The 19,514-nt window shown below is 39.0% G+C and overlaps 1 protein-coding gene across 1 annotated transcript; it reads right to left on the minus strand.

Annotated features, from left to right (window-relative positions):
- Positions 1-3,042: 3,042 nt before the first annotated feature.
- tmem200ca (transmembrane protein 200C, genome duplicate a) lies at positions 3,043-18,834 on the minus strand. The gene is made up of 2 exons (XM_026914142.3): positions 18,325-18,834; positions 3,043-5,585 (listed from the first exon to the last, which is right to left on the minus strand). The coding sequence occupies exon 2, from the start codon at positions 5,550-5,552 to the stop codon at positions 3,939-3,941; it is 1,614 nt and encodes a 537-aa protein (XP_026769943.1). The 5' UTR covers positions 5,553-5,585; positions 18,325-18,834; the 3' UTR covers positions 3,043-3,938.
- Positions 18,835-19,514: the final 680 nt, after the last annotated feature.

Genomic DNA, 19,514 nt, shown 5'->3' on the forward strand with positions numbered 1-19,514 from the left:
TGAAGCTGTCTAATCTATATATAAATTCCTCTCATTTGCTGAAAAAAGTGATTCTGATATATATTACTGCAGTTAATTCCTGCATAATGATAATGTCAGGTCAACTGCTAGTTAATTAGAATACATACCATCCAAGTCACCTAATCATCACTTAAATCCTGAGTAAAAATCATGATAATAGGAGAGAAATTATATTCGTTCAATTACGAGCAAAGTATCTATAGTTTCAGCACTTGCTAATATTCAAAGCATACTGAAAGATTTAATGTAACATGTTGGAGAGAGCATGACAGAGGAAAATGAGAGAGCACAAGCGAGTGAGTGAACAAGAGAGAGAGGGAGAGAGAGAGAGAGAGAGAGAGAGGCTTCATGGGAACAGCAAATTCCTATAACTGCTAGTTTTGGCTGTGCTAAAGGTCATCTACACCTGAATGCCATAGCTGTACCGGTTAGACAGAGAGAAAGAGAAAGAGATGGAAAGATAGAGGGGGTAAACAAGGGTTGAGCATTGTATTACACCGAGGAAGAAGAATGATGCAAAGATCATCATTACAAATTAGTTTTTAGTTCACTTACTTTTAGCACCAATTGTGTTTATGTATTATTCCATATTAAAGTAGAAATGATGTACACATAAATTCATTCATCTTCAGGAAGCACTTTATTCTGGTCAGGGTTGTGGTGGATCCGGAGCCTGTCCCAGTAACACTAGGTGCAAGGCAGGAGTACACCCTGAACTGGATGAACCATTTCAGGGCACCATGCACACACACATTCACACACACACTTATACACAGGGGCAATTTTTAAATAGCCCATACACCTACTGGCATGTTTTGGGGAGATGGGAGGAAATCAGCAAACCCAGAGCAAACCCATGCAAACACAGGGACAACAGAAGAATAGGGAAAGCACAGAAACTCTGCACAGACAACAACTGAAGCTCAGGATCGAGCCTTGGAGCTGTGAGACAGCAATGCTACCCACAGCACTAGAAGTAATATGTATATCAATACATCACTTATTTTCAATGATAACTATAATGATATAATTGCAGGGTTTGTGTCCACGTGTTTAGTTTTGAGTCAATAACTGAAACACAGACACTGATTTGTTTGTACCTCTCTTGTTTCCTGTACCTCTTTTTTACAAATAAGTCTACAATGTACTGATGTTCAAGTATGTATTTAGGTCAGTGTTACTTGTGAGACTGAAGCAAGAATAAAAGGTGGAACATAAATAACAACACAATTTGGACTACATGTGCAAAGTATGGCTGTTTAGAAGAAAACAAAAACCTAATTTAAACTACTGCATGGTGTATTAGTCAAGGCTGTGAGCTCTCCTAGGCTGAGGGTTACACACTGCTCAAATACTTAAATAGCATGCAGAGATTCTTCAAATTAAAGAAACATCTTTGAAATTATATCAAATGGTTCTTTAAAAATAGGAAAAACATAACACAGAGCATAGCATTTTCCCTAGAACCTGGCTATAAATTTAGCAAATGTTTTCAGTGGCACTTAAAAGCTGTTCTGATGCATTGAGTAAAACAGATGCCAAAGAATCTCATTTCTATGACTTTATTTATTGATTAGCTCACTAATATTGTTGCATTTACTGCTCCAAAGGAAGGGTGAAGATACATGAGATTTGATGAAGCATCTTAAGTTCAAAATTGTGTGCTAAAGTTACATCACAAAATAATGACCAACAATAATACTGATGTAATATTAAAATCAACTGCTAGGCTAGAAGAGTGAATCTCACTTATTAGTGCTTAATGTCAGATGGGGTTACAAAAAAGTTAAATCTAGCCTACATGATTGAGCTGCAATATAGGATCATTCTGAATGTTTAAGGTGAACTTGTACCAAAAACAACAACCAAATAATGTAAACCTCACACACTTATCTTCTACCAGAAGGACTAACCTTTTGACATCTTCTTTAGAAATGTCTTCAGGAAACAGCTTAACTTTTTCCACTACCAAAACAATGATTCAATAACCTAAATATAAAGCACAAAGTTTTTATATTTTGTGCTTTATCCTGTTCGGGTTAGGTTGTGGTGTATCCGGAGTCAATCTGGAATACTGGGCACAAGGCGGAGACACACCCTGAATGGTGGAATTAATCTATCTCAGGGTAAAACACACATATTCACACCTAGGGGCAATTTAGTGTAGGCAATCCACCTACCAGCATGTTTTTGGATGGCGGAGGAACCCGGAGAACACAGGAAGACGATCACACAAAACACCAAGACTCCACACAGACAGTAACCCAAGCTCAGGATCTAATCGGGGACCTGGAGCTGTGTGTTCATTTGTTCATGCATGTTAATGAGATTATGGCATCATTATTTCGATAGTAAACTATAGTTGTGGTCAATAAACAATGAAACAAACATGTTAAGCTGTTTCCTTATAATGGGATTATATGAAGAAGAAAACAGTTAACATCAAAATTATTGTGCATGTGAGTGATTTGTTGCGTGATCAACATTTTTGTACATTAAGCCACATTAACCTTTTTTATGATTGGCATTTTAGAATGATAATCCTCTTTAAATCAACTGCTATAATCATATTTAATTTAAGTAGCCTGAGTTTACAATTTGTGTCTCATGCACCATCTCTATATACACATTATTTTATATATGTATTGTAAACTAAAGCTGTTATATTAAAAATAATTATTTTCATGCATGAAGCAAGCATGAGCCATAAATGAGTAATTAATTTTAATCTAAGTCAATCACATGTTGTTTGACAAGTACTTATTCTGTCATTTATATTTAAAAACAATGGAGATGAGACAAGTAAGTAGACATCATCATAGGAACGTGTAGTCTGAACTCATCCTGATGAAAAACAGAGGGCTTGTAGGTGTAGTCTATGCATTGCTTTAATATAGTGTAAAATCAGATTAAACCTGGACGTTATGTGGTGGTGTTTCAATACCAGAATCGCAAAGACTACTTTGACATCAGTTTCATGGTTCTAGTTTATATTTGAGAAAATACTGCAACATATGAAGATTGTGATTATGTTTTTGATACAAGGAACGCTGATTGAAGATGGCATGGTTCAACATACTATATGGTACTATACACTTATAATCAATTACAAAACACACTTAGGATTTCAGGAACACTTCAAGGGAATAATGATTGTTTGAATAGGTGCTTATGATTCTGATGGTTCATTGTGCTAGAGGGTGGACATAGTTCAGAATTCAGGCACAAAGCATTACAGCCATTTCTAAACAGGCAAGACGTCTAAAAAGAAACATACAATTGTAATAAAAACTCTTCTTCCTCATTCAAATGCAAACATAATATGTCTCCCACAGGCAGATGACATTTCAAATAAGATATTGCTATGTCTTAAGTCAAACCATTAAAATAATCTGGTTAATTTAAAAAAAAGTGCAAAGACACTACAGTATAAAATACATGCTGTTGAGACAGCAACTCCCCATTAATTAACTAGAAAGAAACACACTGGTGGACAGGTGGAACAGCCACATACTGTTTTTCTACTGTAAATACAAAAATGAAACCTTGTAGAGATGTGCTACCACAATTTTTTTGTTTGTTTTTTTACTTTTTTTTTTTTGCTTTTCCTCATTTTTGCTTTGCTTATTAAATAGCAATTATAAATGTTTCTGGCATGCCAGCATGTTTTTAATGCTCTTCTCTGCAATGCAAGTTTTTTTTTTTTATTTCATTCTTGGTCTGGGAAGGCATTAAACGTGATTCCAAAGAAAGGAAGATAATATACTCATTAGTACCCAAGGCAGTACAGCAAGTTAATGTATCCATTTTCACTGTAAGAGCAAAAGGGAAAATATCCATTGCTGTAATGACTTTAGTATGTAATGTCTCTAATAAACCTCACGTTGCAAGTTCACTGATCCAATCCGTTGGCTCAGTTAGAGTTCTACACTCTCTATTTCCAGGTCCTCTAAGGTAGTGTCTGATTGGGAAATCATCACCAGTTTTTCTTTGTTTGAGTACTGTCTGATCATGCCATGGTCAGGTTCATTGCAGACACCTTCCTCCTGGACAAGGGGACTTTTTGAAACTTGCCCTTTAGACAGAAGTTCAGAAGAACTCCCACGACTAAAACTTGTCACATCAGTGGACTCAAAAGACTCCCCTCCAAGACCCTCGAGTTTGATATAACCCCCACTGCCTGGGCCATCTAGTCGAGGACAGCTACGTCGCCTGGTTCGCTCCTTGTGCCGGTCCACGGGGGTGGACGGGCAGATTCCCAAGTCAATGGACCTGGAGTAGTCTGATAGGGCACTTAAGGACAGGTGAGAGCCTGTCACTTTAGGGCCAGGGGATGCAGGAAGGAGTTGCACCCGAGAGCCTTGAAGGGAGAGGTGTGACATCTCTTGCAGGCTGTCGCTACCCTTATAAACTTCCACTGAATCCTGGGAAAGAATGGTTCGAGTTTGAGGAGTCTTCACTTTGGCTTTGGTGATGCTCCCTGATGCCACTAGAGACTCTAAGCAATGACGAATAGCATCCGAATCCAGACACTCACTTCTGATCTCCCCGGTTTTATCTGAACCCCTTCTGTTTCCTGCCGTCCTGTGGTTGAGCCTGATCAGTGGTAGTGTGAAAGCATTGACTGAGGAGGTCACAATTGTTTTGGTCTCCCTTTGCTTGGCCTCTGGTGATTGATCCCTGCAAATGCTATACACTGTGTCTGTGATGGCAAGACTATCCAAAGGTAAGTCTTCCAGTTTGCCAGTAGATGACTTTCTGGATGAGGGCAGGCTGTCCTGGTCCTGTTTGAAAGAGCCTGAAGATGGCCATGAGCCCTTTGCTAGCATAGCAGCATTGTATACAGAGCCTGGATTGCCTTCTAGCCCCTTTGATTGCATATAGTTCACAAATCCATTGAGTGAAGCATTGTCCTTGGATCGCAAACTGTGAATATCAATAACAGTTGAATAAATGTCCCTAAGGTTAATGATTTTTGTCTTTTTGTCCCTGTTTTCATGCAGCACTGCATTAGCACAAATGAACAGGAAGATACCAATGCCCATAATCAATGGTCCAAACACTTTTAGTTTGTCTGAATGTAAATGTCTGTTTAAAAACTCAGCAAAGACACCCAACTTTGGCGAATCCTCAGTTGTGCCATTAGTATAATTAGAGCTTACAACATCTTTATCCAGCGGATAGATAAGCTTACCACTAGTGGTCCAGTTCACTGCTTTGGGTCCTCCTCTGTCATCAGTCCAGGTTGGTTTCTGTAAACCCTTAACTGTGAGCAGTCCTGGGTAAAGCGGACTTCCTTTAGGCCAGTAGCCTAGTACAGCCAAGGCAATCCCAACAAGCAGCACAATAATGCCCAGTGCAGCAATCAGCCCGGAGACTGAACAGAGCTTCAATTTGCCCTTGACCACCACCACCTCATTCTTTCTCTTCTTCTTGGCTTTTCTCCTGCGCTTGTTCTCTGCCCGGTTTTTGGCACGGAGGGAATCTTGGCGTCTTGCTGAGATTCGCAGGAGGCCTCCAGTAGCAATCATAATGAGGCCCGAACTGGTGATCAACTAATCATCCTGTGTTTGACAGAAAGACAGAGCAAGAATCAGATTGACAGTAATCAGTATTCTGATATATATAAGTAAACATCAGTAATATACAGTGTATTACAGTAAATACACAAGTTTAATCTATTTTAAATAACTTGAGTCCTTACACAGAAGCATATATGCAGTATATGGCCAAATGTATGTGCACATCTGACCATCACACTCATATGTGGGTCTTCCTCAAACTGTTGTCACAAAGTTGGAAGCACACACTTGTATAGGAAGTCTTTGTATGCTGTAGCATTAAGCGTTCCCTTCACCAAACGTATTCCAGCATGACAGTGCCCCTGTGCACAAAGTGAGGTCCATGAAGCATAGTTTGCCAGGGTTGGTGTGAAAGAACTTGAGTGGCCTGCACAGAGCCCTGACCTCAACCCCAGTGATCATTTTTGAGATGAATTAGAACGCTGACTGTGTGCCAGGCCTCCTCATCTGAGATTAGTGCCTGATCTCACTAATACTATTGTGCCGAATGGATAACGCACACTCCAAAATCTAGTGGAAAGACTTCCCAGAAGAGTAGAGGTTATTATAACAGCAAAGGGGGACTAAATCTGGAATGAGACATTCAAAAAGCACACATGGGTGTGATGGTCAGGAGTCCACAAACTTTTGGCCCTATAGTGTATAATGCAACCCCTAACTACCCTGACAAAGAAGCAGTCTTTTCAGTCAATCATTAAAGCATAATAATAATAATTACACAGTAATTTGTACACATAATGTAGACATTCGCAGGGTCCCTGGAGGACTAGTGGTTAGGCCATGGTGCTCTCACCGCCACAGCCTGGGTTCGATTCCTGGCCAGGGAACCAACCCCAGTCACTGGGGTTGGGCAAGACAGTGCACTCCCAGTGCCGGTCTGAAACCCAGATAAAATTGGGGAGGGTTGCATCAGGAATGGCAACCAGCATAAAAACTGTGCCAAATCAAAATATGCAGACCAATGATCTGCTGTGGAAGACCCTCATTAGGAGCAGCCGAAAGAAGAAGTACAATGTAGACTTTTGCAAATATTTATATATAGGGGTTTAACTACAGGATAACGCAGAGGATAAGCAATTACAAAGCATGCAAAATTGTATATCATAACATGGAATAATAATAAGAATAATAATACAGTTTCACACTGCTTTAGAGACATGCTTTTATTCCTTTAGTCAAGGTGATTGTTAACTGATGTCTGCATACAATTTGATTATTAAAGGCGAGTGTCTTAAAGGCTTTACTGTATCATATATCTCTGAATCATATTCAGTTGTGAGGACTCCATATCATTCATTTATCTTCTGTAACTGCATTATCCTGGTCCGGGTCATGGTGGAGCCGAAGCCTATGCCGGGAACATTAAGCACAAGGCAGGAATACGCCCTAAATGAGATCCCATTGCAGAGCACCATGCATACACATGTTCACACTCGCATTTACATTCCGAGGCAATTTGGTTTAGCAAATACATCTGAAATCCAAATGAACTGACCTGTTCTCACCATCTTAACCCATGGTTATATGTAGAATGCAAATTTTGAAGCCACCAGACACACACACACACACACACAAATATATTTATACATAAATATATTTACACTATAAATATATATACAGAGGCACAGCATCAGGATAAACAGCATAACTGTGCAAAGCAGCTGCATATAAAGAATCTAAAGAGTAAATAATAAATTCCAGCAACGTTTCTGTTCAGATCAGTCCTAGTGGTGGTGGGAGGCGGGCTTTGTGCATGAATAAATAATCTCACTACTTAGATAAATGATATGTGAAAAGGCATGCTAGCTGAGCAGATGAGAAGAAATCTGTTCATTTAGTGTGCGAATGTGATGACTAAAAGCATAGCGGCGTTACAGTGAACGTGTGTGTGCAGTGTAGTGACATGGTTTCTCATGCAGACCTGGAGAGCAAGCCAGACTAGCAGCTGTGTGTGGGAACCCAGGAGAGCACTTATACTCTGCCACCCAGACAGATGTGTCTGCACACATGATGTAATGCACAACCACAAACTACCGAGACACAAAAGTGATGGCCTTCTCTGTGCCCTTCAGAAAAGTGACAAATGATGTGAAATTGTTCTAATATTTTTCCTGGGAATATTTTGCTTTAGGAGGGGTAATTCTTCACATGCAATTGGAATTCTGCAGGGACAGAGTTTAAATGCTAAATAATATCAAAACCCATATCTATTTATATATTATAACCCATATATATTTATCATCATGGCACAAGTGCAAACATAAGGCATAAGATCATAGCTATATACATATACATATATATATATATACATACATATATATATATATATATATATATACACACACATACATATATATATATATAATTCACCATCCACTTTATTAGGAACACCAGTACAGCTGCACAGTCACAGTCACACAGCACAGTGCATAAAATCAGGCAGATACAGGTCAGGAGCTTCAGTTAATATTCACATCAAACATCAGAACTGGAAAAATTGTAATCTCAGGAACTTTAGCTGTGGCATGGGAAACTGCTGATCTCCTGGGATTTTCACACACAACAGTCTCTAGAGTTTACACTGAACAGTGTGAAAAACCAAAATCGTCCAGCGAGCGGCAAATCTGTGGGCGGAAACGCCTTGTTGATAAGAAATGTGCCAGAAAGTCTACGGTAACCCAAATAACTGCCTTTTACAACTGTGGTGAGCAGAAAAGAATCTCTGAATGCACAGGGACGGATACGACAGCGTAAGACTACACCGGGTTCCACTCCTGTCAGCCAAGAACAGGAATCTGAGGCTACAGTGGGCACAGACTCACCCAAACTGGATGGTTGAAGAAATGGAAAAAAAAAAAAAAGCTGATGTATATAGATAATATACAAACATTGTCTATATACTATATTTGAAGATTGTTGTAAAATAATACATTATGAAGAGGTATTTAGACATATACCCAATCAAATCAACTCCACTTTCGCCTTTAAAAAACATTCTTCTTGTGTTCATTTTTGGGTCTTCAGTCATGTGAGTACTCTAGAATGTAGTATTTATATTTACTAATTCTTTGTCTTTATGATAGTTTTGTTGGACATTTTATTAATTCTATTAATTATATGATGTTCTCTGTATAATGTCATGTCAACATTTCAAACTGAATGATCTCAAACAAAAGTTAAAAATACCACTGCACCAGTGAATTTTGAATGTCACATCCCCTGTTGCGCCACTCCACCCATGCTAGAGCATACACATTCATTTCTTCTGACTACGAAAATAGCATCTGGGCACAAGCAGGAAAGAGCTGCCTTTACCCATAATATTAGCAATGAACTGTCATTACAGCAGCAAATAACGTTTGTGGCAGCATGAAAATAGACCCGGTAGAATGAAAAAAAAAACAAAGGCCACCAAGACACAAAAAACAACCAAATAGGAAGTGTTATAATAGCTTACAGTACAGGAATGATGACACGCTCAAAAGAGAATGCATTTCAGATTGACCAAACAAGAACAAAGCTGACAAAAGTCTGGAAACATGGAATCTTGGCATCTCTAAGAGGAAACAGGTGGAGGAATAGAGCTTTGAAATGGCTCTCTAGGAACGTCTTACTACACATTGCTCCTGGGAGCCAAGTAATGGCACATCAGGGACATCCAACCTGCCTGTTCTCATTTATCACCTCTAGCCTGAAGTCAACACGTCGAACTCTGAGAATTTACATCAGTAACCTATGACTGACCAAGCACAGAGATGTAGATGTCTAAATTACTCACAATAACACTACACACAGCCCTTTAATATGTGCATAATAACCCAGAGGGAAAAGATTCTACTTTATTAATGTAGACTTTGTTGATTAACGAGTAATGAACATAGTTAATATGCAAAGGCATAAAAGGAGTCTGTATTTTAAGCACATAAAAAAAAAAAAAATGAAGGGGATTAGCAGGATTTTTTTTTGCTAGTTTACTAGCTAGCTTGGTATAGTGGACATTACAAAGTGGCTTCATCTGTTGCTAGGGGACCTTTATTTTAGCTCCTATACAGCATCTACAACAGGTTTAGCAGTTGTTAGTTTTTTTTAAATGTTATATTGATTTTGCTAATCAGATCTGTTGGGTTTGCTAACCATAGCTTGTCTTCTAGCATGCTTTTTCCATGTCTGCATAAGGAAATACATACAGGATAAAGTGTGCACTAATTCCAAGACAGAGACCTTATAAGGTTGGAGCGCAGTGTGCAGGGTTTGTGTCATTTACATTTACATTTACAGCAGTTGGCAAGCATCTTTATCCAAAGCGAGTTGCAGAAGTGCTTTATAGTTTCTATCAAAAACATATCCTCATGCTAGTACAAATAGGTCAGGGTTTAAGAAATACTATTAATCTGTACTATATGCTATTATTTATAGACAACTCGGTATAAGACTGTGGTACTGAAGTCTTATTTGTACACGGATTTCATTTCATGTTGTTGTGGTGTCATAATAGTGCTGTCATTAAGTCTGACATTAACCCTGAATGCTGTCCATTCCATGTTCTTGGTTCGGCCATGGACCACAGAGTTTAATGACAGGGAAAAATGCTTTATCTTTTAGCTAGGAGTTCTTCTTAGGGCCCAATCGCTGCAAGTGAGCAGGGCCCTATTGTTTTCCTAAGGATTATTATTATTATTATTATTATTATTATTATTATTATTTATTATTATTGTTTCAAACTCTGCAGAGCCCCCTTTTACACAGTACATAAATTTGGTGCATATATCGTACATACTTGTATGTATATGAATGAAACTGAGTCCACATATTGTTCTCATCGACCCAAACTTCCGCACTGACAATGATTAGCTCTGTCCAACAAGATGTCTGCCATTTTGGATTTTGTGAAAAGTGCATGCAGTGAACTTTTAAGTACTCCACTTAGGGAATTCATGTGATTGTCACCAAACTTGGTCAACATTATGTCAAGACTTTGAGGATGCTAAATTGTGAATGGATTTTTGATAACTTGAATGGTTTCGCCATGGCGAGGCAATAAATTTATGGCGAAAAAAGAAGAAAAAGTTTGATTTAGATCAAACTTGAGCTGTATGTTTGGTACTGGGAGCTGATCAAATGGATGTAACTATTGTGAGTCACAGTAATAGCGCCACTAACTGGCAGCAGGAAGTGTGTGACTTACAACAGACTTTGCAGTAATCCACTTATATTTACCCAATTCACCTCAAACTTGGTCAGAATAATGTCATGACACTGCTGATGTAAAATTATGATATGATTTTTGATATGCCATGGTAATGCAGCAAACATTAATACTCTTTTCGGGTGGTTTTGAGGCTCTTAGTATGCTTAAAATTTCATGAAATGCTTGGGCCCATCATTGCTGATTACAGCTATATTTATTTATTATTGTTTTTATTATTTATTATTTTCTTATTGTTAGGGGTTTAGAAAACTGACTGTTCCCATGCAAAGAATCTGTCTAAAAAGACAAAAAATATCATATAACTAATCCCCAATTTCTAATTTTGGTAGAGTGGTTATACCAGTTTACAAATATTCTAATGTCAAGTATACAAATATATCACAATGAGTTTAAATTCATCGGAAACACACAGAGGATAGATAAATGAGCTTTTCTTAAACAACATCTGGTTGACAAACAGATGGCTGAAAAGGTACCTGGAGATCCAGCTAATGATAACAGACAGCTTGGATCGCACAGTGGCTCAGAGGAGCAATTTCATCTCACTCTGATTTCCTAAACTATCAAAGTAAACAGAACTAGATTGTGAAGCGAGACACTGATTAGATATGTTTTGGAATATTCAGTTTAGTAGAGACCTACTTTAACACAGATATATAAAGTTGAGTATAAAATATTTGCATACCTCTAGGATTTTTGTAACCAGATCAAATAAATTTTGTAACCATCTCAAGCCAATTGAAACCCGATGGGAGCTTTTGGCACTTTCTACCACCATCATCAAAACACCAACTGAGGCATCTTTTGGAAGAATGATGTTCATCCCTTGAATACAGTTCCAGAGATTTGCGGAGTCTACAGTGGTGCTTTAGAACTTTCTATATATCTGCATAAATATGACCTAAAACATCATTAGATTTTCACACAAGTCCTAAAAGTAGACAAAGAGAACCCAATTACGCAAATGAGACTTGGTCATTTATTTATTGAGGAAAATGATACAATCTTACATATCTCTGAGTGGCAAAAGTATGTGAACCTCTAGGATTAGCCAAGACACACTGAAGCTGTTCCTGTGACTAATGGTGCCCCCAAACCTTACTAAGACACCCATCTGTAATTGTTATACACTTTCCTATTCAAATAAGATCTGGAGAATGAGAGGGTCACTTATTTTCAGACTATTTTTCTGTTGAGTTTGCATTTTCTATGGTTGTCTTTTTATAGACAAAGATATACCTCCATTTCATTTTAACTTCTATGTATTCTTAAAGGTTACATTTTTAAAATTTATGGAGGATTGGATTGCAAAATTTTGCGATCATCAGTATATATGAAACTGGATGTTTCCGTATGCACCAGCAAGTAGTTGTGTTTTGATAGTTGTGATTGTGTTCACTGCAAAACTGGAATCTTTGAGTAGAATGTTCTACCGGGGACCAATATACTGACTTGGCTTTCTAAAAGCGAGGTCCATCAATCCTGAAGCAGCAGGGCGACACACAGAGACACTAGTACAATTGCTCCCTTCTGGGAATACAGTGGCCATTTTTCTTAATTTGTGGCGATGAATCTACTGCCATAGTGCAGTGGTTATTAAAATCCTTTTCCCCACAATGGTGGAAAACTTCAAAAACAAAGGCCTACACGTTACATAATTTTGTCTTCTGTTATATCCAAATATGGTCATTTGAAGAACATACTCTACCATGTCTGTTGGGTACTCCTCCTCAGCATTTTTCCCTTACAGCTGGGGTTTGGAGAGAAAGACAGAGAGAGTGAGGGAGAAAAAGAGAGAGAGAGAGAGAGAGAGAGAGCGAGAGAGCGAGAGAGAGAGAATCCTTCAAACCACCTGAGGTTGATCTCCCAGGCAGGGCTGATAGATTGCTTTGTACTGGAGGAATTATGGCACGGTTTTATTCCTCACAATGCATCACTCCTATGCTTCGCTATCCAGCAAAGAAGAGATGTGGAAAGTGGTGTTTAAAGGCATGCATGACATCAGATATATCTTTTTATAGTCTTGACAGAAATCCGTTAGAGGTGTGAAAGCTTCTTTCCAGAGGCTTTCCTGTTTCTTTCAAACTTTCTATATTCAGTTTTCTGGCTATTTTTAATGGTCACTAACACAATCACGAAAAGCAAAACCATGAAATGTGCCATCAGAGATGCTGGAGAGGATGCATTACTGCAAAAAATAAACAAATGTCTAAAAGAATATGGACAGAACCTTAGTGTCTTGACTGTATATTATGTTCACAAAAGAATAACCATACTTTTTCCAAAATGCTTTCTGAATTTCCATACTTTTCCAGGTCTGGAAATTGGCGCCATTAAATTTAATTCTTTTCTAGACCTCAGCATGAGCAGTGCTTTACGGTACTAGTGTCACAACATTATTGCAACTCATACAGACAGTTCATTTGAGTAGCAGTAATAATTGAGGGGAAACTGCCATTTAAACCTGGCCCTCTCTCACTGCCTAACCTAACAGTGTAGTATCAGGGAATAGATTTGCTGTTGCTATCACACTGTATCTGCCACTCCCAATGCTGCATACTCCATTGGTGTGAAACCCCTTATGTAGTTCTTTTGGAAAGAGACATGGTTGCAGTGTAACATGTTTCATTTGCTAATGAAGATTGACATATCTTTAACACATTTTGTTGGCACATTAAATTACATTATTATATTATGCCACCTTGTAGAGTAATAGAGACTGTCTCTTTTTTTTCAAAACTTTCCATTCAGTTACAGCCTTACAACAAGATGATTTTAATTTAAAACACAGATCTGAAATTTATTTGGTGGGTCAAATTAGAACCTTTATTAGGCCAGTCCTGGCCAGTAGGCCATGTGTTTGTCACCCCTGGTCTATATCCTCCCCACCTCAAAGCAAACAGCAGAGAATATGTGTAAACAAGGTTATGAAAAGTGTCTGAGAGGGTGACCTGTGAATTCACAGTCATTCTTGAGGTCAGTGGTGGAAGATTTATAGGTCAGAGCTTGAGCCATGCACAGCATGAATCTGAAGCATGTGAAGTTAAAGATGAGCAGGCAGCAGAGCGGTGAGAGAAATCTAATGCAGTGTTTACACGAATGCATGAGAAGAGACAAAAATGATAGAGAAGGAGCTGCTAAAGTTATGCTGTTAATAACCCTGAAATGGCTGTAGCAATTACAGTCCATCAAATCTATTAAGGCAAAGCGAAAACATTCCCAAGTGGCACATTATAGATAATGGAGGTAAACATGAGTGAGGATGAGACTCCATTCAAACAGCACAAAACAAACAAGATGTGATATCAGCCTTAACCTTCAGTACTGATTTACATTAGGCTAAATGTATGAGTAACATGTCATCTAGAAAAGGGAAATACTGTATATACCTCTAAAGTGCACCGGTCAGCAGCTGTGACCCCACAGTCTGTCCAGACCATTTTTTAATCAGATTTTTTGATTGACAGAAACAAATAAAAATACCTCAATCTTCCACTCCATTCACGTATGTGTATTCTAATAACGAGGCAGCTCCACATGGCCCAGTGATAAGCTTATATAGAGTTTAATGAGCAGTGAAATATGCCCCAGTGAAGAACATGATCATTAAACCAACAATTACCCTCATTGTACTCGTTCTAAACACAGAATCTCCACACTCAGCACTCACGAGGAGGATGCAGCAGCTAGCTAACGCCGACCACCATCTCAGCTGGTCAATGTTATGGCATTATGATGCATTTTATTACAGTGAGTCATTAGCCATGAACAAGTGTGTGTCCTTGAGTTGTCACAGTATGAACATTTACATTGATATGCAATCAGCATGGATGAATAAATCAGGGAATTAAACTGTCATCTACTGATGGTAAAGTATAAATTTTCACTCAGCCCCCTTAATAAATGATAAGGCGCTACATTACTTCATGTGGCATGGAATAAAGGATATACCATAGCATTCCAGTTATAAGAGGAAACAGTGGAGGCGATGGCACTGATTTATTCATCCAAGCTGACGGGTATAAGTAAATGTTCACACCCATTATGGCTCCTATTATAATACTGTAAGTGATATACATTTGGAGATCAAATTCAATTCTACTCTGTTATTTGTATAGCACTTTCAACAGCATGTTGACGCAAAGCAGCTAGAGTCTAGAAGCCTAAACAGCAAGCCAAAAGGACAGTGCCAAGGAGATGGCATGAGATAGAAACCTATAGAGAACTTCATAGAGGACTAGAGGACTCAGAAGAGAAATCTAGCCTCCTCTGGAAGACACAGATTAAAGGAATTTTGATACTGAGCTCCTGATGAATTATCATACTGAGGAAGGACACACAGGACAGATTGTGATGAATATATATCAGACACCAAGTACACTGTACACTTTAAAAAAAATAAAGGTTAAAGGGTCCCTTTGGGGGAGCTCTGAAAGGTTCTAAGTAAAGATTAATAAAAGAAAAACTATAATAGTGGCTCTGTTATGCTGTGGCATTTTGCTGGCATGCTTTGGGCGCACCTGTCCCTTTAGAGGAAAGCGTCATTGAAAATCAATACAAAGTTCCTCTGACCAAACACCTTCATACTATAATAAAACATTTCTATGGGAGTGGTATCTTTTGGATATTTTGGATTGGTATTTTAGAAATGTTTTGGAAGAAAGGTGTTCATTGCTCCAATACAATTCCAGAGACTTGGAGAAAACATGCTAAGGTTCACTGATGCTCTTCTGGTGGCTCGTGGTGTTCCAACAGCTTACTAACACACTTTATATTGGTTTTTATTTTAATTAGTCACCCAATTATAAACAACAGATTTCCCTTTTAGAAAGGAGTTTCAAGCAGAAGCCCTGCAGGAAGCTAAGAACCTGTTACTATCCAAAGAACTCTTGAAGAACCAATGTTTCTTAAATAGTGTAGGTATGATAACAGTATGAGTACAAGTCTCGATATACGCATAACCCAGTTTCAGTGATCCCATTTCAAATGTGATGTTAGTAGCATTATCTAAGCAAACAAAGAACCTGGCTTGGTTAATTATGAGTTCATGGGCTGGATTTTCGTTGTTGGGGTCAAACCCACTGTGCTCTAGCAAAGAACATTTAACCCCATTTGCCTTTCTCTACTATTATGAAAGCACAGTCTACTAGCCAAGTTGTAACCGACAACTGATTGTAGGTAAACCCTTTTAAATTAACTGTTTTATGATAACTTGTTAGATGACAGTTTAAATATATTAACAAGGCAAATACAAATACAAAAGGAAAAACTGCTGATCTCCTGAGATTTTCACACACAACAGTCTCTAGAGTTTAAACAGAATGATGTGAAAAACGAAAAACATTCTGGGTGCAGAAGGTCTTCAGACTGCAACACCTTGTTGATGAGAGAGGTCAGAGGAAAATGGCCAGACTGGACTGAGCTGAAAGGACGTCTATAGTAACTCAAATAAGCACTCTTTACAACCGTGGTGAGCAGAAAAGCTTCTCAGAACACACAACACATCAATCCTTGAGGTGGATGGGCTACAACAGCAGAAGACCACATCAGGTTCCACTCCTGTCAGCCAAGAGCAAGTCTCTAAGTCTATCATGGGCACAGGCTCACCCCAGCTCGACAGCTGAAGACTGGAAAAAGACCAGGTGATTTTTTTCTAATCTTCAACTGTCCAGTTTGGGTGAGTCTGTTTGAAAATCCCAGGAGATCAGCAATTTGAAATATTCAAACCAGCCCATCTGGCACCAACAACCCTGCCCATTCTGATGTTTGATGTGAACATTAACTGAAGTTCTTGACCTGTATCTGCATGATTTTATGCGTTGTTTAGGTGTACTTGTATTCCTATTATATGTATATATATCACACTCATAATAATAATAATCAGATGTCTGTCAGAGAAAGGGTTCCTTTCCTTTTCTTTACTGGACAGTGAAGCATGGGAGTGATACATTGAATAAAACTGTGCCATAATTCTTCCAGCACAAAACAATCCATCAGCCCTGCTCAAAAGATCAACCTCAGGTAGTTACAGGGATCAGTTACTGTTGCCAAGAATCATCTCTCTCATTGTTCATTGTTTTTCTTGAATTTTTTGACCTTAAAAATGTCTAAGGTCTGCATTTTATAGAATGACAGATAGGGGAAAAACGCTCCACTTCTGTTTTCAGTATGATATAGTTATCAGAGCTCTATTTCTGATAGGTATTCAATACTGACATCCTCTTAATAACTGAGCTAAATGTCTGCAAGCTGCTTTTGCAAGGTTATATGAAACCTCACAGATGCAGTGATGCTTGATATAAGACAGGTTATATCTTGTATTCGTGTGCATGACCTGTGCCGTGTCGGTCAACACAGTACGTGCTCTCAGGATAAAATACGTCAGTGGAATAAATCAGAAAAAAAGTCAGATCCAATCCTGTATTGGTTCAGTGTATCAGGTTAGTATCAGTTCTGATAGAGATTAGATTAGAAAATATGTTCACTAGGTTCTCTGCTGTAACTGTTTGATAGTTTTATCAAGAGAGGGTAAAGAGATTCTGTTGCAAGATAGTTTTCATAACACTCCTGCTGGAACCGTACAAACCCCTTCTTTTTGGCTCACATTTCTTAAAAAAAATCTATGTACAACGTTGGTTAGATGGTTAGGTTGTGTTAAAAATGTCTATTTATTATTGTTTACAATCTTCTGATAGACTCTGATCTGACTGATAAAAGGTCCTGTGAGGTCCTCGCTCTTCTCCACCATTTAGTGAATTGTATCTGTCTCTCCTTGAGCCTTGACAAAGACCGCGAGTGCACAGCACTATTACAGCAGTGCATGTTCTCATGCACTGAAGATGACCATGATCCTGCTGCTGTGGACTGATGGGACAGGATCACATATGAACATACAGAAATGACGGACGAGAATAAAACTCTCACCATGCTCGTGGAAAAAATATCAAGATAATCAACTATGTCTATAAAGTCGTAGTGCTTTGCTGCTTCTGATGAAGCTACTTACACCATCCCTCTGCATTTACTCTGCACTGGTGGAACTACTGTACACCAACACTGTGTGCAGAAGGAGAAATGATCATGTATATGTATGAATAAATTCAGACTGTTCTATACACATCAACCTGATATTTTCACAGCCAACCCCTGAAAGCAGTTTCTAATTGAAATCAGTGGGTTTGAGAGGAAATGTGGAGGCAGTGGTCAGAGCATGGTCTCAGCAATTGTAGGAACTGTGTGTGAACGTATGCTCGATCATAGCTCACTATTCTGGTGTTTACCTGCAAATGTACAATGATGGATGGAACCATATCCTAAATCGGAGTGGCTCATTGTGGTACTAAAAAAACCCCGAGGGATTGAGAGTATTTGAAGTGTGGAAAATACAGATAATTGTGCTCCTGCGTCGTGACAGTATCCACAAAAAAGCAACACGGGTGGAACGGAGGAGAAATAAAATCAGTGTGTGATAAATAAATGACATCTCTGCATTTCTACAGCAGCGTTACTTACCGAGTGAGAAATGTGCATCAGTGTCATAGCCGAATTCAGGCGATGATCAACAAAAGTTTCTGTCCATGGAGATCTGGCCATCATTTTGCGCAGTGAGGAAAAACATGGAAACCCGCGCGTAATTCCGCATGAACAGGGAAACTGCTCGGATCCATCCTCAAATTACCCGCAGCAGTGAATCCATCCATTCTCCTCCTCTCCTTCTTCCCCTGTGCTTGCCTCTCCGTCTATCCGTCCATCAGTCCGTCAGCACAGCGCTGCGCCCAGTCCGGAATGGAGAGTTCACAGCCAGGCGGGGTTGCCAGATTGGAGTCAGTGCATGATGCTCACTCCAGTTACGGTTTAAAACCCGCCCAGGCTTTCATTAGGCTATACACCACCCCAACTGTAACTTATAAATCCCATCAACCAGCCAGATTTTCCCAGAGCAGTGGGATTATACACAGGGCAGCTGATCAGGAAAGGGCAACACTGCGCTCATGATCCAGCGCTCATGATGGAGGGATGCTGATGTTGCGCTGATTCGCGGCTGTTGTTGCTATGATACCGCCGTATCAGAATAGAGAGAGAGAGCGAGAGAGAGAGAGAGAGAGAGAGAGAGAGAGGATTAATACAGTCAGCTTTTAGAAAAGGCCAGCAGGTATTTTACACATAAAAGCAACAGGGAAGTATTTTGGGTAATGGAAGAACAAAGCAGGTCACACATCTATAGTGTTTCAATGAAATTCATCCCTATAGGTTTAATAAACAACTAGGTTCTTTCTTCATGAGAAGAATGCAAGATAATCCTGTTTCCTGCTCTGTATACTTACTACCTGACTGTTTAAACCTAACAGAATGGAAGCGAGCAGTACAGTTAGGTTATGTTGAATTAGATTTCAATATTTTAACGTTATTTGAACTGTATAAAGAATTGTAATGTGAAGTGAGGGATGACAAGCTCGGTTAGTACAGAGAGCGGAGGAGAGCCTGTGCTCAGGGTGTGTTACTGTGCACAGAATTACAGATAGACATGAAAGATAAAAGATAAAGTTGTCAAGGAAGTGCAACTTAACTATACAGGACCATCACAGACATATGGGCATTGTGGACATCCCATTCCAGGGCTGGTCCACCATGTGCTGCTATAATAACCTCCACTCTTCTGGGAAGGCTTTCCACTAGATTTTGGAGTGTGGCTGTGGGAATTT

The sequence above is a fragment of the Pangasianodon hypophthalmus genome, chromosome 1, assembly GCF_027358585.1.
Source record: "Pangasianodon hypophthalmus isolate fPanHyp1 chromosome 1, fPanHyp1.pri, whole genome shotgun sequence".
In the NCBI taxonomy this organism is placed as follows: domain Eukaryota; kingdom Metazoa; phylum Chordata; class Actinopteri; order Siluriformes; family Pangasiidae; genus Pangasianodon; species Pangasianodon hypophthalmus.

Coding starts and splice junctions, on each gene's coding strand:
- tmem200ca (XM_026914142.3), bottom strand. CDS start 5,552: ATGATTGCTACTGGAGGCCTCCTGCGAATCTCAGCAAGACGCCAAGAT.